The 27,388-nt window shown below is 58.0% G+C and overlaps 3 protein-coding genes across 3 annotated transcripts; 2 read left to right on the plus strand and 1 right to left on the minus strand.

The window, feature by feature from the left end:
- Positions 1-461: 461 nt before the first annotated feature.
- On the minus strand, positions 462-5,815 carry LOC137669385 (C-signal-like). The gene is made up of 6 exons (XM_068411461.1): positions 5,672-5,815; positions 5,092-5,143; positions 1,733-1,920; positions 1,145-1,303; positions 734-844; positions 462-575 (listed from the first exon to the last, which is right to left on the minus strand). The coding sequence occupies exons 1-6, from the start codon at positions 5,813-5,815 to the stop codon at positions 462-464; spliced, it is 768 nt and encodes a 255-aa protein (XP_068267562.1).
- A 2,689-nt stretch (positions 5,816-8,504) lies between these two features.
- Positions 8,505-24,770, plus strand: AARS1 (alanyl-tRNA synthetase 1). Its single transcript, XM_068411052.1, has 21 exons — positions 8,505-8,583; positions 9,404-9,613; positions 10,273-10,461; positions 11,138-11,283; positions 12,357-12,548; positions 12,981-13,125; positions 14,938-15,083; positions 15,623-15,731; positions 15,830-15,980; positions 16,366-16,490; positions 16,919-17,063; positions 17,722-17,900; positions 18,413-18,526; positions 19,287-19,493; positions 20,127-20,311; positions 21,024-21,132; positions 21,850-21,963; positions 22,247-22,366; positions 22,848-22,934; positions 24,041-24,154; positions 24,485-24,770. The coding sequence occupies exons 2-21, from the start codon at positions 9,470-9,472 to the stop codon at positions 24,668-24,670; spliced, it is 2,907 nt and encodes a 968-aa protein (XP_068267153.1). The 5' UTR covers positions 8,505-8,583; positions 9,404-9,469; the 3' UTR covers positions 24,671-24,770.
- Positions 24,771-25,437: 667 nt separating this feature from the next.
- On the plus strand, positions 25,438-27,163 carry EXOSC6 (exosome component 6). The gene has a single exon (XM_068411354.1). It carries the CDS (start codon positions 25,482-25,484, stop codon positions 26,346-26,348), a length of 867 nt encoding a protein of 288 aa, XP_068267455.1. The 5' UTR covers positions 25,438-25,481; the 3' UTR covers positions 26,349-27,163.
- Positions 27,164-27,388: the final 225 nt, after the last annotated feature.

The following is a 27,388-nucleotide window of genomic DNA, read 5'->3' on the forward strand; positions in this document are numbered from 1 at the left end:
ATGTCCTGACCCCCCGCAGGGCTGGGGACACCCTGACCCTCCCCAGGGCTGGGGGACACCCCGGCCCTCCCCAGGGCTGGCTTTCCGTGCTCAGCCTGGGTTGCCCAAGGGGCTGGGGGTCGCAGGGACCCTCTCCCCTCCATCGGGGGACGCTTGGTCTCAGGCAGGACAGACGGACACACCGCGCTTGGGCAGCCCGTGGGCAGCGGGTGCTGGGCTCGGCCGGGGAGTTTGAGGCTGTGGGTGCTGAGATGGAGCAGAGGCGTCAGCGTTTATGGAGATGGGGGTACAGGGCCGTGCATGGGGTGGGGAAGGGGAGAGAAGCTGCTCCTCCTGCCCTTCCCCTCTCCCTGGCAGCCCTGGGTGGGTGGAGGGCGAGCGGGGTGACCATGCAGGGGTGAGCCGGCAAGCGGGAGGCTGCAGCAGGGGCAAGAGGCACTGTCCGTCCATCCATCCATCGGTCACCAGGGCAGGCTGTTGCCTTCCCAGTCGAGGAAGGCTCCAGAGGTGTCTTGCGAGAGGCCGGCCAGCACGGCCAGGACACCCCCCACGCTGCGCTCCACCGTCAGGGGGGCCTGCAGAGGAGGACAAGGCACGGTGTCACCGCCGTGGGCTGCGCCCGGCACAGACAGCAGCCAGGCTGGGGCAGAGCTGTCCCCCGGCCTGGGGAGCAGCACCCAGGGTGCTCCTGGGGGCATTTTTCCCCACCGCCACCCCCTGCCCAGCCCCGTACCTTCTCCGTCCCCATGGCGGTCTTCACCCAGCCAGGATGGATGGCGGCACACAAGATGCTCTTGTCCTGGAGCTCCGCAGCCAGGCACCGCGTCACCATGTTCTGGGCAGCCTGGAACAGGCACCGCCGTGCCAGCACGGCTCAGGGCGCGGGTGGGCAGGAGGGGGAACGTTTCCCAGCCAGAAAATGGCCGTGGAGGTGGGAAATGGGTCTTTGCCCCGGGGTAAAGCGTCGGCACAGCTCCCCCGACAGGCTCAGCCCCGGGTGCTGCTGGTCTCGGTCTCCGTGCTCACGTTGGGAGAAGCGGGCAGGGGGTGGGTGGCCCTGGGGCAGGTGGGTGCCTCCCCCGGGCTCCCCTCCACGGGCACGGTGCACAGCAGAGCATCCCCAGCCCCTCCCCTGGCACCTCACCTTGCTGGCACGGTACGGGTACATGGGGGCCTCCGGCACCCCCAGGCACAGCCCGATGGAGCCCAGTTTGGAGGAGACGTTGATGACCGCGGCCCTGCTGCAGCTCAGCCCCTCCTTCCCCGCGCCCTTCGCCGCCTTCTCCAGCAGCGGCAGAAACTCCTGACGCAAAGACACCGGCGCTCTGTTCACACGGGACGAGCCCCCAGCTCGAGGACACCGCCCTGGAGGTCTCTGTCGCAGCCCGTGGACGAGCAGCTGGACAGACCCCGCCGGCAGAAGGGCAGGGAATGGGGAGGACGCCCCAAGGACGGGCCAGGCTCCAGCCTTTCCCTTACCCAGGGAAGGAGAGAGCTGGCACGGCCACCCCGGGGCAGGCAGGAGCTCCAGCTGGGGAGGAGCGAAGCCTGGGAGATGCTGGGGCTGAGCTGCCTCCCTGATCCCCTGGGTGGGCAGAGGAGACCCGCGGTCCTGGTCTTGCCCCACATCAGTCTGTCTCATTTGAGAGAGCAAGAACCCACCCAGCTGAGGGCACCTTTGCCATGGGGAACATCTCCCCAAGCAGGAGAAACCCAAAAGGTCCACACGTACCTTGGCAACCTGGAGCGGCCCCACCACATTGGTGGCAAACACGGCGAGCATCTCCTGCGGATCCAGGGAGCGCAGCGTGGCGTGCGAGGTGACGCCCGCGTTGTTGATGAGCAGGTTCAAGCCTTGGTCCTTCAGATGAGACCCCACAGCCCGTACGGCCCCTCGGATGCTGGGCAAGTTCACTGTGTCTGCCGGGGCGAAAAGCAAAGCGGAGGAGAGCTCCAACGGGTCACGCAGCGTCCCGTGGCTGGAATGGCTCTCTTTAAACCACCGTTATACAGAAAGAAAGGGCCAGGTTTAGCAGATGAGGGGGTTAAGCACATCAAAATGAGCATCAGCTTGTCCTCACCTCTTGGTTTCGCAGCCTTAGCTGAATTAAACCGCGATTCGGCTCATTCTTGGTCATACAGAGGCTACTGCTGAGAACAACTGAGCTCTGTTTGCTCTCTGTGCCCAAGGAATTTACGATTACACAAGGGCTGCTCGGTTCTTGCACGCTGAGCCCCTGGTTTTATTTTCACCAGTCGGATGGGCACATTTTAAGGAGATATCATCTTTGGGGAGTCAACCCAACCATGCTCTTCAAGCCCTTCTGTATTGCACAGCAGCTCTAGGGGCTGGTAACAGAGGGGAGACACACTCGTTTTATAGTCTAATTATACGAAGATCTTTTCAGTTGATACCCATCCTGACTGAACATTTGGAGCTATCTTTGCCTTTTTTAAACAATTTGTGCTTAAATTGATCTTCCACACCCCAACTCCCCATCGCTTTACAGCCGTTTGTATGCAAAAATCCTTCCTTTTTTTTTCTTTTATTCTTCTTTTGTTTTATTTTTTTTTTTGTTACTGATGAGGATTCGGAGCTGACAGATGAGGTGAGTACAAGTAATAAAAGATTTGGGATATAACCTGAAGCATTTATTTGCTCTGAGTCTGAACCTCCCCATCTTTACAGATGCTCTGGCCAGGCTGTGGGGACAACCCCTCTCAAACAACCAGAAACCACTGACCTCCCTGAAATTGTGCTAATAGGGGTAAGCATTTCCAGTGCCTTTGTTGTCACTTAAATATCATAGAATCACAGACTGGTTTGGGTTGGAAGGGACCTTAAAGCCCATCCAGTCCCAACCCCCTGCTACGGGCAGGGACACCTTCCACCAGACCAGGTTGCTCCAAGCCCCATCCAACCTGCCCTTGGACACTGCCAGGGAGGGGGCAGCCACAGCTTCTCTGGGCAACCTGGGCCAGGGTCTCACCACCCTCACAGCAAAGAATTTCTTCCTCAGATCTCATCTCAATCTCCCCTCTTTCAGTCTAAAACCGTTCCCCCTCATCCTGTCACTCCATGCCCTTGTCAAAAGCCCCTCTCCAGCTTTCCTGTAGCCCCTTCAGGCACTGGAAGGTGCTAGAAGGTCTCCCCGGAGCCTTCTCTTCTCCAGGCAGAACAGCCCCAGCTCTCTCAGCCTGTCTCCAGAGCAGAGGGGCTCCAGCCCTCTGAGCATCTCCGTGGCCTCCTCTGGACTCGCTTCAACAGCTCTGTGTCCTTCTGATGTTGGGGGCCCCAGAGCTGGATGCAGCACTGCAGGGGGGGTCTCACAAGAGTGGAGCAGAGGGGCAATGCTTATGGTGGTAGGCAAGTATTTGAGTGACCCAGAACTTGTATCACCTTGCCTTGAGCAGCACGGACCTTCAAGGAGGTGTCATGAAAACACTTTTGGGGGAATTTGGTGAGATAATCTGCTGTGGGGCTGCTGTACATGAGGGGATGGAGCCTTGGTCTAGAGGACATGCATGGCCAGCTGCAGGACATATCACAGGGTGCTTTTTTAGTGACTTCTCTTTGGATACTGATCGAACAGAGTTCAAGGCTCCAGCACTCCACCACGTGTGAGGGATATTTCAGTTGCTTTGGTGAATGATTAATTGCTCTGTTTGGAGTCACACCACCCCACCAGCGAGCAGGCTGGGGGTGCACAAGAAGCTGGGAGGGGACACAGATGGGACAGGTGACCCCAACTGACCCAACTGCAAAAAGCAGCCACTAACGAGCACAAGACTAATTTACAGCGAGGCAAGCAAGCCCCCCGGCAAGCACAGGAGCCTGGCAGGCAATAGCTAAACAGCAATATCAGCTATAGATTGATCTAGCACCTTCCAATCAAATCTGTCGTTATCTCGAGCCCCATGTTGGGTGCCAAAAAGCTGAAAAGCCCTTGACTTAGTGTAAGCGCTGCTCAGCAACAAAGCATCCCTGTGTTATCAACATTCTTCTCATCCTAAATCCAGACCACAGTATTATACCAGCTACTAGGAGGAAAATTAACTCTGTCCCAGCTGAAACCAGGCCAGTTACAAAGGACACGTTCTACTTTAATAATCTGTTTAATAATAAGAGAGAGATTTGCTGCCTTTTTTTAGAAAAGCCTGACTTCAGGAATGATTTCTTTGCTAAGAAAAGCTAAAATTTACTTGAACTTTTCAGGTGTTTTTAAACAAATAAATAGGTAGGTTGAGACTGATATGGTCTTTGCATTGCCTTGATTCAGTTTTCTTATTGTTGGCCCTAAGGAAACACTCAGCAGTATTAAGAAGCCCCGATTGCTTCCCACCTCACTTACTCCAGCCATGGCAATTCTGGTGCAAACGCTTCCCTAAAATGCTTCTTTTGGGTTTGGATGGGGTTTTTTTACCAACTCTTCTTAAAAAAAACGTGGCTGTGAGCAGCGTCCTCAAGACACACCTCCAGGAAACCATGGTCCTCAGCCTGGTGCTCCTTATTTCCCCGTGCTTCACTCCAACGCTGTCCTCCCCAGGGAGCCCCCATCCCCGCCCAGCACCCTGGAACCTCCCTGCAAATACCCCAACTTTGGCAACACCAGGCGCTGCCCTGGCTGCTCTCACTCTTCTCCTCCAAGTCCCTGTGCCGTCCAGGTCCGTTTGCCACCTTCTCCTGCTCTCCCCAGCGCTGCTAACAAAGGCCACCGAATCTGGCATGCCTCCACGGGAGCAGGGAAAGGACATGGCACCAGTCCAGGCTGTGGACAACCCAAACTGGAGCACTGTATCCCATCTTTTGGGAACAGAGGCCATGCCTTTCCCATGAAACTCACTCTGCTGAGGTGTCCGGACCCACCTCTGCCTGCTTCTGAAGCCGGTTTGACTGCTTCCACCTGGAGGACAGAGGGGGAAGCCTGCCCAGATGTGTGCCCATCCCTCCTCGCCTGGCAGGGCTGGAGCTGCCTGGTTGCCAGCGTTAAGGCAGGCTGCCTGCCAAAGCTGTTCCCCCGGTGCCATCCCCAAAGCAAGTAGAAGGGCTAGAAGCAATGTTAGGGTGCAAGGAGGGAGATTATTCCATACCTAGCTGGACCAGTTTGATGCTGGGATGCTGGGCAGCTAATTCTCGCAGGGCCTGGAAACGAAGTCATGGAGCAAGGGAGGAGGTTAGAAGACATCAGTGGCACAGCCGGGTCTCCCATCCCTGCTCCCATGTCACCGCAGCTGAAGCCGGGACAGGGCAGCTTTGCTTTTGCTGGGGAAGGAGTGCAGGGCTGTTCCCAGCGGACAGGGCACGGTGGCATCCCCCCAGCTGGCAGGAGAAGGGGTGCCGCTGGGCTCAGGCACTGCCCGCTCCATCCTGGGTGATCCCAGCATGGAGGAGGGGTTGGCCGGCCACCGGCACGGCCAGGAGTGAGCGCTGAGGGCATGGGCACCATGTCTGTACCTCCAGCATCATCCCACCCTGCTAGGTGTGGTGACCCAGGTAGGTCAGGCGCTGCCATAACTGCGGGGCTGGGCGGTTATGAGACCCCACCGAGCACTCCTGCCTCCACTGCTGGACTACCCAGCCAGGGCCAGGGGCCAGCAGAGCTGCTGGGACCACAAATTCCCTTCACCCGCCTGGCTCGGGACTATCCCCGTGCCCGGCGCCCACACTGACCTTCCCTCTTGGACCCTCGGGGTCGCGGCAGGTGGCAAAGATGTGCAGGGGGGGCCGGGGGCTAGCGGCGAGCTGCCTCACGAGCTCCAGCCCGATGCCCCGGTTGGACCCCGTCACTAGGACGCTCCGAGCCAGTGCAGCCATCTCGGTGACACACGGCAAGATTGTCACCTGCTCGGCGTGAAGAGGAGCTGGGCACAGCCCAGGGTGTGGCTCTGGGTGCCCATGGGGATGGGGATGGTGCCAGCGCCAGCCCTGGCCCCTCGCCTGCCCCAGGCAGAGCCAGGGCCCCAGGGGGGACCACGGACTCCCCAGCACATGGGACCGTGTGTCTCCTGCATTACCCAGTTCCCCACCACTCGACTCCTCTAAAGCCCCACCTCCTGGAGTCCCTGTAACTGATAGAGAAGGGTCACCTCCACCACGAGCTTGGAAGAGCTCTTGGAAACACCACCAGGAAGCAGAAAACAGGTCCAAATCTGTCTGTGGCCAGATCTCCCAGTGTGGGGGTGAGTTTGGGATGGTTTAACCCCAGGATGCTAATCCAAAACCCAGCCTGGGAAGCACGGGGAGGGCATGTCTAACGCTGCAAGCTCAGCTCATGCCAAAGCTTTCACCCAGAGCACCCAGGAGCCAGCAGAGAAGACCCCCAGCTCCCTGCAGCCCCGTCCGCCGGCTGCTAGGGCTCCAGGCTCACAGCCATCACCCTTCTCCTTGCTGGAGAACAATGCTGGATGCTTATCAGACCAAGAAGAGCCTGCAAAGCCAAAGCTCCTGCAGCCCAGACCAGCCTGGGGGCATGGATTTTTAGGAGGCAGGAGTAAGGTGCTAAAAGAAACAAAGAGCTGCCATGTAAAAAGCCTCAGGTGAAACGGAAGAATATGAAGAGGAAAGCAGCAGGGATGGATCCATCTGGATGTGCCCAAAGGGATACATCTGTTGCCCAGCCTTGCTCAGCCTGACAGAGGGGACACAGCTGACTACTCTCCACGTATTTGAGTGTTTCCAGGTCTGGCAAGCACCAAAGAAATACTTGGGCCAGCAGCTGGGAGATGGTGAAGGGACTCCCACGTTTGGACGATGTGCTTTCAGGTGATACAGAGCATGGAGAGGAGGAAGCAGTGGTGTTTCCTTCCATCTTGGTGGGTAGACTATGGCCCCCATGAGAGGTGAGCAGGCTGGGTGTGGATTTGGGTGGTGTTGGACTCGGACCCGCTGTGGCAGGCGTTATTGAGGGTGTAATCACCCGCGCGAGCAATTGCACTGCACAGACTTGCCCGCTGCTATCTGCGAGCAGCGTCCAGAGCAGAGCTCCCATTAAGAACCGCCACGACTGGAGTTTCCTCTTTTCCTTCCAGGCTCCTTGGGAAGGAGAGAACAGACACGAGCGAAAAGGGCTGCAGGACCAGGAACGGTGGGAATGGCCGCAGGCCAGCACCCAGCTGGGGAAGGCGAGCAGCGAGTGACCTTTGGGAACGGCTAACCGATGGCAACCGAGGCCAGGCAGGACAGCAGCGTGGACATGCTTATGGCTCAGGAACCACAGCCTGGGGCCAGAAGGACTCCAACAGTGGCCAGAAGGGATGCTCTGGGGAAGAGAGGAGACCAATCTGATACCATGACGGTTTAGTAAAAGCAAGCCTCAAAACAGGCCCACTCCATGTAACCTTTAGACAGAATCAACTTTTCTTTCAACAATTTTCCTTTCAGCTAAAATAACAGCACGTTCTGAAGCTAACAGCATGTTTTGAAGACAGGGTCTGCTTCTGGGATTGACAACACTTAAGAGTTATAGTCATCACTGACTCTTGCTTGTGCTTAGTCTTAGAGAATCCAAGGTCTCTGTTAAACTCCTCACTAATTACAAAGAAGGGCCAGAGATAAGCAAGACTGTGAACATCTTTGTAGTGTCTTAAATGGCTTGATTCACAGCTCTGGCACCAGGAGTAGAGATAAATCCTGTAGGAACCAGAACGGGATCTTTTCCTTGGAGCCACCTGCATGTGTCAGCAGAAAGGCCTCGACCACACTTGCACAGAAGCGGGGTCATACAGCGGACAGTGTAACTACAGGGGGGTTACGGCCACTAGAGACCCTCAGGGACCACCCAAGACCCCTTCCCCAATTTAGTATGCATGCGCAAAGACAATTACATAATGTATTAGCATATGCATAAGGTTTCTTGGAATAGGTGGGCTTTACTTGGACTTGTATGAATATTCATTTTTCTATACTGTATATAATGAGTGTGAGACCCTTCACCAGCTCCGTTGCCCTTCTCTGGACTCGCTCCAGCACCTCAAGGTCTTTCTTGTTGTGAGGGGCCCAGAACTGCACCCAGGATTTGAGGTGCGGCCTCACCAGTGCCGAGCACAGGGGGACGGTCCCTGCCCTAGTCCTGCTGGCCACACTGGTGCTGATACAAGCCAGGAGGCTGGTGGCCTTCTTGGCCACCTGGGCACCAGTCACCCCCCTTTCCCTCACAGCCCCTGAGCCTTTTGCAGCTCCCTGCTCTCTCTCCACCCCAGCGGCTGCCTGCAGAGGGCAGGGCTGCGCCAGCTGGGCCAAGGCCTCATGTACTGCAGCATCACGGTGCCTGCAGCGAGGAGGGGCCGGAGGGCCCTGACAGTCACAGCCGCAGCCCCCCCCGCCCCGCAGCAGGGCTGTCACCCCTAAAATGGCGGCTCCCTGCCCGGCTTCAGCCCGGCCGCGCCACGTGACCGCCGTGTCCCCTCATTGCATCAGCCGGGGGGGGCCCTCCCCTAAGGCTGGCCGAGACCGGGGGGCGGGGCTAACCCAGAGCGACAGCGCCGGCGGCCAATCGGAAGGTGGCGTGCGGCGGTGCGGCAGGGACCGGCGGTGCGGGCGCTGCGGCGGGGCCGGGCGGTGCGGAGCGAGGGGCGGCCGCGGAGGTAGGGCCGGAGGGGACCCGGCCGGGGCCGCCGGCCCTCGGGGGGGCTGCCTGTGCGGCGCGGCCGGGCCCCGCGGGCCGAGGGGAGACGGCCCGGCAGGGCGGGGGGCCGGGGCGGGGGTGTGGCGGTGCCTCAGCCATGGCCGCGGGGGGTGTGTGTGCCGGCCCTAGGGCGGCCGGCGCGGGGCTGCCGGGCCCGCCGCGCCCTCGCCTCTCCTGGGACGCTTGAGAGCCGGTGGCGTGTGGGCAGAGGCCCCGCTATGCCCGGGAGCCGCCGCCGCCGTGCCGCTCCTTCCCTGCCTCCTCGAGGCCTTCCCGCCGTGGTCACCCCCGCAGGGTCACCCGGCACTGGTGGTGCGGTTCCTCCCAGGGAAGGTTTCCAGCATCCCGGGGTTGCCCCTGCTTTGAGCGGGGAGGGCGGGCAAGGTGGTACTCAGAGGTTATTTCAGAACTCAGCCATTCTGTGATCCTATGGTTTAAGCGCCCTGAAGGATTTTAGGCGTGAGCAATCCCCCCCCTCCCCTGTGTCCCTGGCAAGGCAGACGTAACCTCTGACTAAGCTCAGTGTCCAGGTGAACCTGGTGTTTTAAAAACGCATGTTTTTGAAGAACAGGTAACTTGAGCTCGAGCTCTCGAAGCCAGGGAGGTCGGGGGAGAGGAAGTTTGGGTTTGGGTCAGCACCATTTGGGGCAGAGTGATGGTTAAACTGAGGAGTTGTTGAGGGTAGTTATCAGCGTGGGGAGAGCCTTTTGGGAGATGGAGAGAGTGATCCTGCTTGAGCTGACACCATGTAAGAGCCTTGTTTGTTGTTGTCTCCTCAGACTGCACCGAGGCCTTGCCGCTTTCTCTTCCACTTCCTTCGGACAGCTGTGACTTGCAGCTTCAAGATGGAAGGTACGCTAACAGCTAGCCAGATCCGGCAACGGTTTATCGACTTCTTCAAGGAAAACAAGCACACCTACGTGCACTCGTCTTCTACGATCCCCCTGGATGACCCCACGCTGCTCTTTGCCAACGCTGGGATGAATCAGGTAGGTTTTCCGCTCTGGTACTGGGGTCCTTATGAACGTATCCTGTAGCAGTTGAAACCTGTGAAGGTGTTTGCAGAGCTGCTGGTGTGGGAAGATCATTGTTGTGTTCTGCATCTTCCTTCTGGTCCCAAAGAGGTGGTTGGTGTGTCTGCTGGAGTCATCTGTGCTCTCGCAAAATTGGCAAGAGCGCTGGGAGAGGTTCCTGTGTCTGCTGGACTGATTGTGCAGCGATGGTAGCACTGCCAGTCTCCCTTCCTTGACCCTTTGGACCACAGCTAGTCCTGGCACGAATGACTAACGATGTCTTTACAGAGTGGTTGAGGCTGGGCTGCTGAAAGGGCTCTGCTGGAGATCAGCACACTGTTCTCACTGACTTTTTTTTTCTGGTCAGCTGGGAATCTGGCTGCTTCCAGTGCCTTTGGAAGCCCTGGGGTTTGCTGGGCGCCAGGAACACATGTGGGTGTGCTAAGTTCCAGGCAGTACTGCAGCCTCCTCACAGGCAGGAGACAGCAGCCTTGGTATTTCTGAAAGCTGCCTTGGGTACGTCCAGGCTAGTGGTATTGTGATATAGGTGACGCTTACTGCCTTGCTGTTGCTTGCAACATTTGAAAACAGGCTCTTAGTGCTTTTCTTGATTGCCCTTTTTTCTTTCCTCTCAGTTCAAACCCATCTTCCTCAATACTATTGACCCCTCGCACCCGCTCGCTAAACTGAACAGAGCCACCAACACTCAGAAGTGCATCCGAGCCGGGGGCAAGCACAACGACCTGGATGACGTCGGGAAAGATGTCTACCACCACACCTTCTTCGAGATGTTGGGGTCCTGGTCCTTTGGGGATTATTTCAAGGTAAAATAGGCTCGGTGCAGCTCTGAATCTCTTGCACAAAGTCACCCGTCTCCATGAACTCAGCAGAGCGTTTGCCAAGAGGAAGGAGGATAAGTTGGCATAGAGTGGTTCCTGAGGTGTGTGTGACTCCTTTGGAATAAATGAGCTTGGAAGCTGCCCCGACCCTGCAGAATGTTTTAAGATTAATTACTTAAGGTTTACAAAGCTGATTATATTAACTCTGTCAGTTTGGAGTCTTCAGACAGAGGTTTTAGTGGCTGTCCTGGAGCGGTGGGGAGCTGCCTGTGCTGTGTGACTATGATGGACCTCCAACAGGAGTGATTATAAAATAACAACGTCCTTTCCCAAGCGTCTCGCTTGTGTAGGGTTCATGTTTGCAACGGTGATGTTAAGAATACAGAGTAACAGCAGAATTCAAAGGCTTTTTTGGGGCAGCGAACGTGCTAGGAATTAACTTGGCTGCATGTGGAAAGCCGTATGAGGTGTTTCTTGTGCCCTGTCACTGCGTGTACTGGTTTGCCTATTTCTTATGCCAAAAGTCTGAAAGTTTGGGGCTGTTTCTTTGTCGAGAGCTGCTGATACCTGCAGTAGCCAGTACCCTGCATGTGCAGATGCTGCACATTGAAGAGAAGCTCTTGTTTGCGTTCACTTGCTGACCTCATCTTTCCTTCTGCAGGAACTTGCTTGTAAATTGGCACTGGACCTTCTCACCAAGGAGTTTGGCATCCCTGCTGAGAGACTCTATGTCACTTACTTTGGTGGAAATGAGGCTGCAGGACTGCAACCGGACCTGGAGTGCAAGCAGATCTGGTTAAATTTGGGGTAAGGCCTTTAACTGAGGAAGGCGCGTGTTTTGATGAGCAATTTACCTTTATTTGGAGAAAGATGGCATGTGTTACGTGGCAGAGCACGTATGACAGGAGGTTTTAACAAAATTAAAGTGTCACAAATAATGTTTGCAGGGTGGTGGAGCTGCAAAGCCAAAGGGAAACACTGGTATTAGATAGAAGAGACTGAGAGCTTTTGTTTCAGAATCTCTGGTGTCAGCTTAAGACTGTGAAGTGCCCCGCTGGGTCAGATCAGTGGTCTGCCCAGCCCAGCGTGCTGCCTCTGACAGCAGTTGAGAAGGTGCTGTTCAAGGAAAGCAGGCACGCCTGACTGGCCTGCGTGCTGCTTGCCTCCTCCCCTCCCAGCACCCACAGTCACTACATTAAGTGTGTTAGAGACTCATCCATCTCTTCTCCTCAGCTTCTGTTCGAGGCCCTGCTCCCTCAGAGTACATCTGACTGTGCTTTGAACCTTTGGGTCTGTCTAAATCTCAGTCATCCTTTCCCACCCAGCCTTGTCCTCTCCAAACTGCAGAGTCCTCCTCTTTTCTATACTCTCTTCCTAAGGCAGATGTTCCACCCTGAGGTAGCTGCCCTCCTCTATGCATTTGCTGCTTCTTCCTCACCCTCCTTGAGATGAGGAAGCGAGAACTGCACTCCGCACTCAAGCTGTGCGTGGGCCAAAGCTTGACGTAGCGATGAAGTGATGCCTTTGTTCTTGTGGCTGTATTCCCCGCTGAAACCTGCCACTGACCCCGTGACACACCTCTGTACTGTGGGGCCAAACCTGCCTCACGTGTATTAAAGTCAGAGATCCGCCTGTCTTCTTGCCAGGTGTTGTGCAGGCCTCTGTCTCCATCTGGGGCCAGTGCCAGGGGCTGATGCTTGCCTGATCCTCCTCAGCAGGGAATTGGGGTGGTAGGATCTCCTATTGGTCTGGCTCAGGACCCTGACGATTCATCTGCTCATCCAGGGAATTAGTGAGCTGAGATTTCTCTGGTGAAATCCTTGGCTGGGGGAACCCTTGGCTGTACGTCTGTGTTGTTCAATAAGAGTTTCTTGTTGCAGGCTGGCCGAGGGCAGGATTCTGCCTGGCAATATGAAGGATAACTTCTGGGAAATGGGAGACACGGGCCCCTGCGGCCCTTGCAGCGAGATCCACTACGACCGGATTGGGGACAGAGATGCCTCCCACCTGGTCAATCAGGATGACCCCAACGTCCTGGAGATCTGGAACCTGGTGTTCATACAGTTCAACAGGTGAGCCAGGCCTCCTTCCCTCCCCAGGCTGCTCCAGCTCGGCACGGGGGGTTGCTCGGACTGTGTGCTCTTTTACCCACCCCTGGCTTGCTCGCCATTCCCCCTCGTCCAAGAGCTGTGTGCTCTGTGATGCTCCGTCCCCTGACCCACCTGTACAGAAGAGGTTGGTCACGCTGGCTTCGGAGACAGACTTGGAAGTATTTTCTCAGTTCATCTGCCAGGAGTTCAGCAGGGAATAAATGCCATTGTGCTCTGGGTCTAAGTTGTCATTGAGGGTCTTGCCAACTATATTTTATCAAAGTTGTCCTTTGCGTGGCTTGTGTATGGGCCCCTGTCATCATAAATCTGATGGAACAAAATCTCATGGAGATGGTGTTGCCCCTGTAAAGCCTCCATCCTTAGCAGCTCATCTTTCTTTTTGTGGCTGGGCAGGGAAGCAGATGGGACACTGAAACCTCTTCCTAAGAAAAGTATTGATACTGGAATGGGCCTGGAGAGGCTGGTCTCTGTGCTGCAGAACAAGATGTCCAACTACGACACCGACCTCTTCCTTCCTTACTTTGAAGCCATCCAAAAGGTATGAACTGGGGAGCCTGGGCCTGAGCCAGCTGAACCCATTCCCTGAACCCCTGGGGAGAAGCATGGGGCTGGTCTGCAGGTCTCTGCTTTCCCAGGTGCTGCAAGCCCCACAGGTCTGTACTTTGCTGAGGGTAGGAATGCAGGCTGGCACAGTAATTTCTGCCATGGGGCACGTTTTCAGGGGAAAACACGGGCCAGTGAGTGGTGCAGCTTTCCCAGCTGTTTCTGTGAACTGTCCTGAACTCCTTCGTTCTCTCCGAGTGGGAGATGCTCAGCTGTCCTGTATGGCCAAGGGCCATCTTTTGCCATGTGGTAGAGAGCACGTGGTGCTGCTGACCTGGAATCAGAGTTTGTCCTTCAGTCTCCCACCTGGAACATGCTGATCTGTAGAAAATCCCCTGAGAGAGAAGGTCTTTGCCATAAACCATGACAGTCACTGGCAGAAGCAGTGTGCTGTCGCTGCATCTTCCTGGGTAGGGGCTGTGTTACCCAGTGCTTGGAACTCTCTGTGCAAGTCCAAGCCTTTTTTTTTTTGCTCCATGGAAGCAGCAGAGCTTCCTGGCTGCAAATCATGCTGAAAGAAACACAGGGAGAAGAGCCCAGGCTCAGGCTTCTTGGGGGTATGAAGTGTGGAGCTCCAGAGTTGGAATTAGAGGGCTGCCTTTCTTCAGCGTTAAAGCCACTGGGCTAGACACAGCCCATGTGTCCTTGGCTGCCTTCCTGCAGTGAGCTTGAGCCTGGCTGTAGGGACTGTGCCCATGGTGTGAGCACTGCTTTGTTACAGCAGTATCTTTCTCTTGGGTACGGATAAAAACACCCTAAAAGAGGGAAGCTGGGACCGTCTCCCATGTGACAGAGTTTGAGAAGTCCTTGGCTGGGCAGGTTATGCCAGGCTGGAGTCATAGAATCATAGAATCACAGACTGGTTTGGGTTGGAAGGGACCTTAAAGCCCATCCAGTCCCAACCCCCTGCCACGGGCAGGGACACCTTCCACCAGACCAGGTTGCTCCAAGCCCCATCCAACCTGCCCTTGAACACTGCCAGGGAGGGGGCAGCCACAGCTTCTCTGGTCAACCTGGGCCAGGCTCTCACCACCCTCACAGCAAAGAATTTCTTCCTCACGTCTCATCTCAATCTCCCCTCTTTCAGTTTAAAACCGTTCCCCCTCGTCCTGTCACTCCGTGCCCTTGTAACAAGTCCCTCTCCAGCTTTCCTGTAGCCCCTTCAGGCACTGGAAGGTGCTAGAAGGTCTCCCCGCAGCCTTCTCTTCTCCAGGCTGAACAGCCCCAGCTCTCTCAGCCTGTCTCCAGAGCAGAGGGGCTCCAGCCCTCTGAGCATCTTCGTGGCCTCCTCTGGACTCGCCCCAACAGCTCCGTGTCCTTCTGCTATTGGGGGCCCAGAGCTGGACGCAGCACTGCAGGGGGGGTCTCACAGGAGCAGAGCAGAGGGGCAGAATCCCCTCCCTCGCCCTTGAGCCAGTGTGCAAAACAGATGATTTCCCTGCGCTCTGTCCCTCTCTCTTCTGTCGTGGGCTCTTAATGTTGGGATAAATTGACCTTTCTTCCCTCTGATCTTGGAGATCCTTTGAGCCTGGAAGTGCAGGCCGTGGCACCGTGCAGAGCCTCGCAGCTCTCCATCTTCCCTGGCTTCACTGAGTCCCCTCTTTCCAAGAGGAATGTGCCACCTCTGTGGCTGCGGGCAGTGGGATAGTGCTGGCTTCTGAGGCACTTCCCTGTTGTTCTGCCCTGTTGCTGGTCCCCACTGTCCATAATCATCCTCTTTGCCCACCTTCTTCTCCTCTCTGCGCAGGGCACGGGCGCCAGGCCGTACATGGGGCAGGTTGGTGCTGAGGACGCCGATGGTATAGACATGGCCTACCGCGTGCTGGCTGACCATGCACGGACCATCACGCTGGCCCTTTCTGATGGGGGCAGACCTGACAACACCGGCAGAGGGTAAGAAGGGAGCTGCCATTCTGTTCAGCACGGCTTCCCTGAGAGGACTGGTATCTTCTGTGTCGCTGGGGTGTTTGAATTTTGTCATTAAAGCAGCAGAGAGCAGAGTGTTAGCTCAGTGTATTTGATGCTTGAGTCCTTGAGACCCACCCAAAAGGCCAAGACACGCAGGACTGAGGGTTCTTGTGAGTATCAGTCCTGCTGTGTCAGCCCCCAGAAAGCATCACCTTGGACAGACAGGCACAAAACCCTGCTCGGTGCAGCGCTGCTGTCAAAAAAAAATAAATAATGAAGTTTGGGCCAGGGAACTGTGCTGTGGGTGCTGCTGGACTCACAGGGCTGACGTAAGCATGCAGTGGGTCTGAGTCACGGAGCTGGGGCCTGGCACCCCACCTCTGAGCAGCTACTGAGGAGAAATGTGGGGAGAGAACCCTGTGTTCTTGGTCCTGGGAGGGGGTGCTGGCGGGTGGATGTTGGTGGGTCCCCTGAGAACAGCTCAGAGGTGTAACGTTTGCGTGAGGGGCTCTGCTGTTCCCTAGGTACGTGCTGAGGCGGATTCTCCGGCGGGCTGTGCGCTACTCCCATGAGAAGCTCAATGCCCCCAAGGGTTTCTTTGCTACTCTGGTTGATGTGGTGGTGCAGTCACTGGTGAGTTCTTCCCCCTGCTCCGCTGCATCTGCTGAAGACTTCCTCTGCTGAGGTGTGCAGATCTCCATGCTGAAGGACTAATCCTTTTGGGTCTGCAGGGAGATGCCTTTCCTGAGCTGAAGAAGGACCCAGATATGGTGAAGGACATTATCAATGAAGAAGAGGATCAGTTCCTGAAAACACTCAGCAGAGGACGTCGCATCCTGGACAGGAAGATCCAGAGCCTGGGGGACAGTAAAACCATCCCTGGTAAGGCTGTGACTTCTGTCTCGATGCACCAAAAGGCATTTGTTACCTGGGACCGAGTTAGGGCTCAGCTGGGCTGGGAACTGGGAGATGGTGGAAGGTGTAGGGGGACAGAGTTGGAGTCAAAAGATGTCGCTCAGAGCTGGGCCACCCGTCTGTCCTCTGGCCTGTGTTCACTCACTCAGGTTTCTAAGCTGCCCAGACACAACATGATAGTGTGATCTCTGTGCTGTCAGAGAGGAGCCTTCTAGATGTTCACGTTCACCAGACCTGTTCGCTGTCCTGCCGTAGTGCAGAGCCAGTTGGGCAGGACAGAGCCTCTCAGAGGGGGGAAAGGAGCAGTGTCTCACGGAACAGGAGTGCTGCCTGCTCTGCTTTTCCCCTGCAGGTGATACTGCCTGGCTGCTGTATGACACCTACGGCTTTCCTGCCGATCTCACCGGGCTGATTGCAGAGGAGAAGGGCCTTGTTGTGGACATGGAGGGCTTTGAAGAAGAGCGGAAAAATGCACAGGTAGATAAGAGCTCCAGGGGAGCTGGTCTGCGAGTGGGCAGGGAGGGTTCCCTTCCTTTTAGTTTGCTGTCACGAATCTCTGCTTCTTCCTTACCGTGTCTGCTCGCACCCCACGTGCCCCCGGGCCCTGGGGGAAAGACTAGGGCACGGCACCACAGTTGTTGTGGGCCATGTCTTTTCTGTGCAGCTGGGGCTGGGTTTGCTCACTAGCCCTGCGAGGCCTGAGGCCTCGAGCTCAGCCTTCAGACAGACGTGGTGGAGTGCTGGGAGCACCTCCCCACTGTCCTGTTGTGGATAGGAAAGTTCTGGACTTCCCTGTCCGAGGAGCAGGAGCTCTCAGGCGTGCGAGTGAGCTGTGCAGCTAGGCTGGCGTGCGTGGGGCAGTGCTGAGGTGGGTTTTCTCAAACTTTGGTGCTTGTCGTTGGCAGCTCAAATCCCAAGGGAAGGGTGCTGGAGGGGAGGACCTCCTCATGCTGGACATCTATGCCATCGAAGAGCTGAGGGCCCGAGGGCTGGAGGTGACCGACGACTCGCCAAAATACAGCTACGCTTCAGATCCGAGCGGTACCTATGGTATGAAAAAACCACCTCAGAATCATCCTCTGCTGCCAAACCTTTCCTGGTGTGTTACCTCAACAAGATCCCCTCTGGGCTCACCTTTCCTGGGACATGGAGGTGGGAGTGGGAACCTGTGCAGGTGAATAGCCTGCTTGTAACAAAGGGAGCAGGGAAGGAGGAGGGCGGGCTGTTCAAGGGCTGCCCTGCTGTTCAGGTCCGTTGTTGCCAACCCGATCAGAGAGTCTTCAGGGGATTCCTGTTCCCTGTGTCTCCACGCTCCTGTGTCTATGTTTCCCAGCTGCCCTTTTGACAGTGTCGCAGGAGACTGCAGTTTCTGGTTTGTCTGTCCTCAGCCCACCTGCTCTGGCTCTTGCTGCTAATTCTTCCATTTGGTGGAGATTCAGGAGGCCCCAGGCTCGTAGCAGCCCACGTGGCTGATTTTCACTGCATAGGTGTGGAAGGAAGAGACAGTCCCTGCCTTGGAGAGCACTGAATGAAATTCCCTCCTACCCAACTAACTGTTGCCCTAGTTCTTTCTCCTTACCCCCTGCCAATGTGGTAGCTGCCATGAGCTCCTGCAACAGCTGGGAGGTGTTGCTGTGAAGTTCTGCTCCCATGTGGTGTCTACAAGGTTTTCCTGTTTTACTGACACTGCCTGTCGTCCTGGTGACAGATTTTGGGAACCTCGTGGCCACAGTGAAAGCCATCCGCAGGGACAAGAAGTTTGTGGAGGAGGTATCCACTGGCCAGGAGTGTGGGATAGTGCTGGACCGGACCTGCTTCTATGCTGAGCAGGGTGGGCAGATCTATGACGAGGGCTACATGGTCAAGGACGACGACAGCAGGGAGGATGTGAGTGGGCCTGAGAGCCTTTTGCTAGACTCAGTCTGACCCGGGCCTGGGCAGGTGTGTGCAGAGAAGGAGCAGGGGCCGAGCAAGCTCCAGCAGTTTCCTGCCCGTGACAGGTGTCAGGCGTTGCAGCGCGGCACAGACGTGCTGGAGTTTGTTCCCCTGAACAAACTGAGCTCTGTGCTGCAGCCTCAGGCTGTCACCAGAACGCAGGTGCCTGGGGTGGTGGTGCTGGGGTTGCTGTGCAGAAGGAGAGTGCTTTTGAGCTGTAAGGGGGAGCTGAAGCGGGGAACAATTTCAGCTCTGCTGTGCCCCGTAATTGCCTGACCTTCATTCTCTTCTCTGCTTTGTGGCCCTGTGTGAAAGCTTGGAGACACTCAGCTTTCTCCTGTCACACACACCTGTCTGGCTCTCAGCTGAGACCTTTCCAGTCGCAGCTCAGACCTCTGGCTGGACTGTCCTTCTCCCCTTGGCCTCTCGCCCTGCTCACTGGGTGCGTTTCCCTCTTTGTATAGAAGACAGAGTTCACGGTGAAGAACGTGCAGGTCCGAGGAGGCTACGTGCTTCACATAGGAACTCTGTATGGAAGCTTGAAAGTAGGAGACCAGGTCCACCTGTCTATCGATGAGGTGAGTTAAGACATGCTATAACAGATGGCCTCACCTCTTTGCCCTGGATTTTGTCTCCTTGCTTCCCATTGATGCTGCTCGGGTGGCCTGAAGTTTGGTGCCTGCTCTCCCTGTGGCACACGGTGCCAGCAAGCAGTGCGGCCCTTCCAGTCTGGGTGGCTCAAGGCCTCTCCTGCCTGGCACCTGGCTTTCTCCTGCCACGAGGCAGATAGCACCCTCCTGGCTCAGGGCCACACTCCCTGGCTTTTGCTCACCAGCAGCAGAAACACGTTTTGGGTCACGGCTGGGAGGTGGAGCAGGTATGATGCTCCACTGCGTTGTGGATGGCAGCAGAGAGCCTGGGCTGCCTGCCCCGCTCCAGACATTGCTCCATGGGCTCAGCCTGCTCCGTGAGTGCTGGGTTGGGCCTTGTCTACACAATGCATTCCCCTTCCTTATGGAGGCTCCTGTACCTGTGGAGCGAGAGGGAAGGCTCCCATCTTGCAGTGCTTTTCCCTGCTGAGTGTCATGACCTGACCTGTCCTTGGCCTCTCTCCAGACAGGCCCAACAAGGGGACTGCTGGGGAAAAGCCATACATAAATTTGGTGGGGAATGTCCTGCTCCCTTAGCGCAGGCTCCAAGGCAGCAAGCATGATAAGTTACTTCTGGTCTCCTGAGCTAATTTTTGTTGGAGCAGCACATTAACCTCCACTTCTGCTGCTGGAGGTGACCTTGGCTCCGCAGTGCGGGACCCCATCTAACAGTGACTTCCTCCATCAGACCAGGCGGCGGCCAGTCATGAGCAACCACACGGCCACCCACATCCTCAACTTTGCCCTGCGCTCGGTGTTGGGGGAAGCTGACCAGAGAGGGTCGTTGGTCGCCCCGGACAGGCTGCGGTTCGACTTCACGGCCAAGGGAGCCTTGTCTACCCAGGAAATCAAGAAGGTTGAAGGGATCGCCAACCAGATGATCGAGGAGGCAAAGGTGGGTACAGATATACTCAGGGAAAAAATACCTTGAGTCAAGCTTTTGGATGATGTGGGATGCTGGGAGCTTGGCCCAGCAGGAGTCCTCTGAGCTGCTGATGCTGCACTGTGCGCAGCTTGGCACCACAGAGTGTTTTGAGTGGGAAAACTCCATGTTCATTTCTCCGTTCCTTGGTACCGAGCCCTCTCTGGGGTTGGAGTGTTTCTGTGCCTCTAGTGTCACGTTAGCTACAAGAGCCAAGAAGTTTGGCAGAGTAGTTTTGCACGTCTGGCTGGATTTACTGTGCACACCCAGACCCTGCAGTGATGCGTCCTCGATGAAGTTGCTCTGTCTGGTGCCAGCCCTGTGTCAGAGCAGCCCCTGGAGGACCCTGCTCAGGAGCCTGTGGTTAGAAGTGAATGCAGAGGAGCAGGGGGGGTCTGAGCAGGCAGTGGGATCGGGAATTCTGAAGATGGAGCATCTGTCAATGACTTTGGGATCCTTGCAGCTCAACAAACCCGAGCTCAGATGAGGCATGTGACTTCCCTTTTAGGATCTTTTGGAGGAAGTCAGGATTCCCTGGGAATGTGGGCCTGCAGTCACAGCTGACAGGACCCGCTCTTCCCTGTGTCCCTTCCCTGTCCCCTGCAGACTGTGTACGCCAGGGACTGCCCTCTCGCTGCGGCCAAAGCTATCCAAGGACTGCGGGCAGTGTTTGACGAGACCTACCCCGATCCTGTCCGTGTGGTCTCCATTGGCATCCCCGTGGAGGAGCTGCTGGCTGACCCCACCGGCCCCGCAGGCTCCATCACTTCTGTCGAGTTCTGCGGAGGGACGTGAGTGTCTGGAGAGGCCGGGGGAGGCGGCGGGGTGGCTGAAAAGGAGTCCCCAGGGGTGGCCTGAGCTCCCAAGGGCTGTTGAGTGCCGTGGGCGTGTGGTGGCCACAGCTAGGGCAGAGCTGGAGGTGGGACAAGAGGGCACAGCCTCAAGCTTCACCAGGGGAGGTTCAGGTTGGACATTAGGAAGCATTTCTTCTCAGCAAGGGTCATTAGCCATTGGCAGGGGCTGCCCAGGGAGGTGGTGGAGTCACCATCTCTGGAGGGGTTTAAGAAAAGACTGGACATGGCCCTTAGTGCCCTGGTCTAGTTGACATGGTGGTGTCAGGGCAATGGTTGGACTCGATGATCCCAGAGGGCTCTTGCAACCTGATTTGATTCTGTGTGATTCTGTGTGGTGGTGATGATGTGCCATTGCGTTCCCAGTCCCGAGTCAAGCCAGGTTTCACATCAGCCTTTGCAGGCAGAGGAGCTGCCTGTGTGCTGTCCCTGCCCCATGTGCACAGCCCCTGACAGTGCTGGCAACACAGCCCCTGCCACCCTTGCCTTGCCCACTTGCTTTTAGCACTGGGTTGGGTTTTCTGCCTGTCCCCATGCTTGCTGCATCTCCCTGGCAGGGTGGTTTTCTTGTTTCCATGCTGATTCCTGCTGAGATGAGAGGTGAGCTTCTAACTCTCTCTTGTTGCGGGTCTGTTCTGGGTTCTTTCCAAAGGCACCTGCAGAACTCCAGCCACGCTGGCCCCTTTGTGATTGTTTCAGAAGAAGCAATTGCTAAAGGCATCCGGAGGATAGTTGCAGTCACGGGGGCCGAAGCTCGGAAGGTAAGGGGAGGCAGGAGGGGTCCTGTGTCATCCATGTTCTGTGGGAAACCATTGGCACGTGCACACACAGATACTAACCCTGCGCCAACGTCCTTTTCATTTATGTTTGCCCAGTATCCCTCAGCACCGGGATGTGCCTGAGGGACTCGTGGCTAGGACAGCACAGCACAGAGGAGGATGCTGCTGCTAGCAAAGGCTGTGCTGGAGGCCCCTGGCTGTGCTACAGCCAGAGGAGAGAGCTGGGAGGGAAGGGGGGCAAGTCTTGGCTGTAGCTGTTGTGGTAGAAGGGCCTAGGGAGGGTCCCCGAGGTGGCTGCGGGTTTAGCTCAGGTTGCTTTGTAGATTGGGCTGCTGCTGTAGAGCAGCTGGCAAGGTTGGTGGGAGAGTTGTGCAGTCTGAGAATCCTCTGCAGCAGGAGGCAGGTGGCTTTGGTCCTGCGCTGGTGCTTCCTAGAGTGGGAGAAGGGGCTTGGTGAGGAGATGGTTTTCTCTTTTTGGAGGATCTCGGCATTCCTTTTGGCAAAGAAGAGTCTGGGGGCCTGTCTGCCAGCATCACACCCTGGGGCTGGTCAAGTGCTGCCTGCTTTGGCTCTGCTGCTTCCCAAGGGGTTACTGAACTCCTTCCTGGGGCTGGTGTATTCTCCATCCCTTCTCATGGTGGTAGCCAAGAGCCCAGCCTGCTAAATCTGCCTGGCTTAACTCGGGTTGTATTCTGCTAGGCCCTCAGGAAAGTCGACAGCCTCAGGAAACTGCTGGCAGCCCTGGAGGCCAAGGTGAAGGTCCAGACAGCTCCCAACAAGGACGTGCAGAAGGAGATCACGGATCTTGGTGAGGTGAGGATGGTGCTCTGCCTTCCCAAAGTGAATGGGACCTTGACTGCCAGCACGGAGTGGTTTCATGAGGCCCAAGGTCAGCTACCTGCTCCCGTCCCAACAGCCCTGCGTCCTGTGGGTGCTGTGGCCAGCACCTCATGCCTGAGGCTGTGGGGCACTGGGAGAGGAGGGGAGCCTTCTGGGCTCTGCCAGTTGAGGCACTTGAGGTTTATGAGTGTGGTGCAGCAACTCCTGCCATGGTCACTGGTACCTTTAACCCTCTCCACCCACTCCTGTTTTGCAGACACTGGCCACTGCTGTTATCCCACAGTGGCAGAAAGATGAGCTGAGAGAGGCTGTGAAAGCACTGAAGAAAGTTATGGATGACCTGGACCGAGCAAGCAAAGCTGACATCCAGAAACGAGTGAGCCCTGGGCCGGAGTAAAGGACAACGTGGGAGGGCTGCGGGGGGCTGCCTTGGGAGCTCCGCGTGGGTCCTGCGTGGAAGGGAGCTGAGCTGTGGGGATGCCCCTCATGCTGGTCAGCCTTCCAGCCTCTCCTGCTCCCTCCACGCCTGTTCCCTGGGTTGAAACGCTGGCAGCATGTCTTGGAAGTTGGGGTGCTCCTGCCTTAACGGTGCCCCTGGGTGCAGGCTTCTTCCTCCTGGATCCCACTGGATTTTCCTGGAGGAGGAACCACGCACAGCACTGCTGCTGCCTTGGAGGCCACGCACCCACCTGCCAACACATTTTGTTCCTGGCTCCACAGCGTGAGGCTGCTCTGGGCTGGGCTATGGGTGTGTTGGGGCACCTTAGGGCCTCTGTACCTGCAGGGAAGCTCCACCTGGGTGGTTCTTGTCTCCATATGCAATGTGTGCTCTAGCGTCTGACCGTTGTTGTCCTCAGGTGCTGGAGAAGACCAAGCAAGTCATTGAGAGTCACCCTAACCAGCCATTGGTCATCATGGAAATGGAAAATGGAGCCTCCGCAAAGGTATGGGAAGGCCTGGTCTCCTCAACAACCTTCCTGGTGCCTGAGGAGCAGTTGGGTGATCTCTGTTCACTTGGGAGGCGGTGCTGTGTTACAGAGCTTGTCTTTCTTGCCACCTGGCAGCCCTGAGCAGCGGCTAGTGAAGAGGGGAAGGACCACTGGGACACTGTGTCCCACCTCCTGGACTAACACATGGGTTTGCAGGGGTGGCGGGGGGGGGTCTTGACCATTTGCTGAGCGTCCAGACCTGGTGGTAGGTAGGAGATCACATCGTGTCCCAGGGAAGACTCACCCAGCAGCAGTCACACTAAAATGCAGGCTTGAGGAGCTCTGAACAGCAGCTCTGCCAAGCCACGGGAGTCGTGATGCTTGTGGCCACCACAGATCGGCTCTGGGAATGGTGTCGTGGGCTGCGTGTGTGGACAGGGCCAGGCCAGAGAGCTGCTCCCGAGGTCCTGGGCGCTGGCTGCTGCAGCAAAGTTCAAGTTCTCTGGCCAGGGCTGGAACTGGGCGTGGAGGAGGGAAGGAGCGAGTGAAGTTTGAGCGGTTTCTGCTGTGAATAAAAGCTCCCTCGTGTGCGCCGTCGTGCCCTGAGGTTGGACCGCTCGGGTTTTTGTGCCCTATTTGAATTAACAGCAGGGTGCGTGGCACACGCCGCCCCCCCCCCCCCCCGGTGTCTCCAGCGCGCCTGCTGTGTCTGATAAACCTTGCAGCTTCTTCACGCTGCAGTTGAGCCCTGACTCGCTGCAGAACAGCTGCTCCCTCCTCCTGGGAGCTCACGCCGTAGGGGCGGAGCATTTTCCACTCCAGCCAGTGGTTCACTTGCTTTGGGGCTAATTCTGCCAGTTCCTGGATAACCAAAGGTGGGGAAATTAAAGCAGCTCCTCACTCCTGCCTCCTTGCAGCCGTGAGGGGGCACAGCCAGGGCTTGTGTCCCCTGCGAGGCTTCTGCACAGCCGGGGATGTGGAGACGGCTCGTGTTTGGGAGAAGGAGCGCTGCAGGGTGCTGCGGACTGGTTTAACGCAAGCCCAGATCCCCGAGGTCTCCGTGGGGGCTGGCTGTGAGCGCAGGGAAGGTGTGTGCTGCACTGACTGTCATCTTCCTACAGGCCCTGAACGAATCTCTGAAGCTCTTCAAGACTTACTCCCCCCAGACTGCCACCATGCTCTTCACCGTAGACAACGAAGCGGGCAGAATCACCTGCCTGTGTCAGGTACCCCAGGTAAGGCCCAGACTCGGTGCCCGCCTTTCTCTGAGCCTCGCTGGAGGATCTGCAGCCTCCAGGCAGCAGCTGTCTAACACTACACGGCCGAAACTCCCTTGGGATGGCAAGAGCTGTGACTCTTGTGCTTCGGGTTATCCCTGCAGAGGGAGGGAAGAGGCGTCGTGCTCTGCAAACAGGCAGGAACCAGGACGTGATGTGGGTGTAGGCATGGAGATGCATGTGGAAGAGCTTTGTCCTGTTGTACCACCCTCGGGGACCCTCTTCCCTCGCTGCTGGCTGGGTTGAGGTCAAGCTGCCTCTTTTTTTTTTGTTTCTTTTCCTCCCCAGGAGACCGCAAACAAGGGCCTGAAGGCCAGCCAGTGGGTGCAGGAGGTGTCTGCCTTGATGGACGGCAAAGGCGGGGGGAAGGACATGTCTGCCCAGGCGACGGGCAAGAACGTGGGGTGTCTGCAGGAGGCCCTGCAAGTGGCCACGGACTTTGCCAGGCTCCGGCTGGGGGAGCTGAAGAACTGACAGGGTGGGGGGTCATCAGCGCCCCGGCCCCTCCTGCCCGGCCCCTGCCTGCTGCTGGGCCACATTCATGTAAATATGAATAAAGGCCGTCTGCCTGCGTGCTGCCGCCTGGCTGTGCTTGTGGGGGCGGGCCGGGCTCCTCTTCCTCCTCCTCCTCCTCTTTCTTCCTCCTCCTCTTTCTTCCTCCTCCTCTTTCTTCCTCCTCCTCTTTCTTCCTCCTCCTCTTTCTTCCTCCTCCTCTTTCTTCCTCCTCCTCTTTCTTCCTCCTCCTCTTTCTTCCTCCTCCTCTTTCTTCCTCCTCCTCTTTCTTCCTCCTCCTCTTTCTTCCTCCTCCTCCTCCTCCTCCTTCCCTTTCTCGCTTTCTTCTTCCCTCTGCTTTCTCTCTTCCTCCCTTTCTCGCTTTCCTCCTCTGCTTTCTTCCCCCCCTTTCTTTCTTTCCCCCTTTCTTCCTCCCCCCTTTCTTTCTTCCTCCCCCCTTTCTTTCTTCCTCCCCCCTTTCTTTCTTCCTCCCCCCTTTCTTTCTTCCTCCCCCCTTTCTTTCTTCCTCCCCCCTTTCTTTCTTCCTTCCTTCCTCCCCTTCCTTCCTTCCTCCTCCTCCTCCTCTCGCAGAGGAAGGAAGAAAGCTTTCTCTCTCTCTTTCTCTCTGTCCCTTTCTCTCTGTTTCTCTCTTTCTTCCTCCTCTTCCTCCTCTTTTTCTTCCTCCCTCCCCTTTCTGTCTTCCTCCCTCCCCTCTCTCCTCCCCTCTCTCTCTCCTCCCCTCCCCTCTCTCCGCCCCTCTCTCCTCCCGGCCCTGCCCCTCTCCCCGCCGAGCATGGCGCAGGATCACCGCCGGCTGCGGGGCCCGGAGGACTCGCAGCCGCCGGAGGTTTGGGCAGGGGCCGCGGGGGTGCCGGAGGAGGAGGAGGATGAGGAGGAGGAGGATGCGGCCGGGGCGCCGCGGGACCCGTGCGCCCTGCAGCCGCTGTTCGCGCAGGCCGGCGTGCTGAGCCAGTCCGAGGGCTCGGCCTACGTGGAGCTGCGCGGCGGCACGAAGGTGCTGTGCTCGGCCTGGGGCCCGCGGGAGGCGGCCGAGCCCGGCGCGGCGGCGGCCGAGGGGCAGCTGCTGTGCGAGTTCCGGCGGGCGCCGTTCGCGGGGCGCGGGGCGCGGGGGCGGCCGGGCGCGGAGGCGGCGGCCGAGCGGGAGGCGGCGGCGGCGGTGCGGGAGGCGCTGGGCCCGGCCGTGCGGCTGGAGCGGTACCCGCGGGCCCGCCTGACCGTCAGCGCCGTGCTGCTGCAGGACGGCGGCTCCGCGCTCGCCGCCGCCGTCACGGCCGCCGCGCTGGCCCTGGCCGACGCCGGCGTGGAGATGTACGACGTGGCGGTGGGCTGCGGCCTGTGCCGGGCCCCCGGGCCCGCCGGGCCGTGGCTGCTGCAGCCCGGGGAGGCGGAGGAGCGGCGGGCCGTGGCCCACCTCACCGTGGCCCTGCTGCCGGCCCTCAACCAGGTGTCGGCGGTGCTGGGCAGCGGGCAGGGCGGCCCTCCCGACGCGTGGGCCCAGGCCCTGCGCCTCGGCCTCGACGGCTGCCACCGCCTCTACCCGGTGCTGCGGGACAGCCTGCTGCAGGCCACCCGCCGCCGCGATGCCGCTGCCGCCCGCCGCCGCGATGCCGCCGCCGCCGATGCTGCCACCACTGCCTGAGCGCCTGTGACACCCCGGTGCCCCAGGCCGGGGATGGGGGCATCTCCCAGAGCCCATCCGAGCTGCCCTCGGTGCTGCCAGAGACCCCTGGACCTGCCTGATCCACACCTTCCGCTGCCAGAGACCCCCTGGAGCTGCCCAGGCCAGCTCTTGTGCTACCAGAGACCCCTCGGAGCTGCCCAGGCCAGCTCTTGTGCTACCAGAGACCCCCCCGGAGCTGCCCAAGCCGGCTCTTGTGCTACCAGAGACCCCCCGGAGCTGCCCAGGCCAGCTCTTGTGCTACCAGAGACCCCCTGGAGCTGCCCACACAACTGGAGGCCCAAGAAACCTGCTGGAGGACACTGTAGCTGCCTCCCTGCTACTGCCGGAGCTCCCCAAAGCAGCCCCCACACTGCCCGAGCACCCCGGAGCCTGCCTGAGGAGCCCCCGTGCCACAGGAGCCCCCTCCCGAGCGGCCTTGCAGGACCCAAGCAACCTCGCCCGTTGCCGGAGCCCCCCAAGAAGAGCCTCCATACTGCCTTAGAGCTGGCCTGTGCCAGTCCCACGCTGCCAGACCCTGCCTGAGACCTCCCTCCAAGCAGCCACCTGCACCGTGGGACCCCGCACCCCAACCCCAGGGTGGCCCCAGCACCGAGCCCCTCACACCGAGCTGCCCACCACGACCATCCGCGCAGGCAGGGTCCAGGCAGCACTGAGCAGCACCCACGTCGTGGCACGGACTGCGCGGCCCTTAGACCCCCCACCCAGGCAACGTTTCAGGGCGGCAGAGTTGTGTTTTGTTGAGAGTTTTGTAATAAATAAGGTTTTTCTTGTGAGCCTTTGGGCTGTGTGGATCTGCTGGGGCCTCTGCCAGCCACCATGGAAGGATGCACTCACGGTGACCAGCTGCCAGGTATCGGGGTCACCCTCCTCTGCTCCTGCTGTCCTTCTTGGAGGGGTACAGAGGGAGCCAGGTGCTGCCTGGGGGTGGTGCCTTGGGGTCCGGTTGTTCCTGGGGATGGAGAGGAGCTGGTCGTGTCTGCAGCACCGCGCTGGGCTGG

This window comes from Nyctibius grandis, chromosome 12 (genome assembly GCF_013368605.1).
Source record: "Nyctibius grandis isolate bNycGra1 chromosome 12, bNycGra1.pri, whole genome shotgun sequence".
Lineage (NCBI taxonomy): Eukaryota > Metazoa > Chordata > Aves > Nyctibiiformes > Nyctibiidae > Nyctibius > Nyctibius grandis.

Bases quoted from the DNA above. Each gene is read 5' to 3' on its own strand.
- LOC137669385 (XM_068411461.1), bottom strand. From the start codon at position 5,815: ATGGCTGCACTGGCTCGGAGCGTCCTAGTGACGGGGTCCAACCGGGGC. The intron at 845-1,144 runs GTGAGGTGCCAG...TGCCTGTTCCAG, and splicing joins ACCCGTACCGTGCCAGCAAG to GCTGCCCAGAACATGGTGAC. The intron at 576-733 runs GTACGGGGCTGG...CCTCCTCTGCAG, and splicing joins CCGCCATGGGGACGGAGAAG to GCCCCCCTGACGGTGGAGCG.
- AARS1 (XM_068411052.1), top strand. From the start codon at position 9,470: ATGGAAGGTACGCTAACAGCTAGCCAGATCCGGCAACGGTTTATCGAC. The intron at 9,614-10,272 runs GTAGGTTTTCCG...CTTTCCTCTCAG, and splicing joins CCAACGCTGGGATGAATCAG to TTCAAACCCATCTTCCTCAA. The intron at 15,981-16,365 runs GTAAGGCTGTGA...TTTCCCCTGCAG, and splicing joins GGACAGTAAAACCATCCCTG to GTGATACTGCCTGGCTGCTG.
- EXOSC6 (XM_068411354.1), top strand. From the start codon at position 25,482: ATGGCGCAGGATCACCGCCGGCTGCGGGGCCCGGAGGACTCGCAGCCG.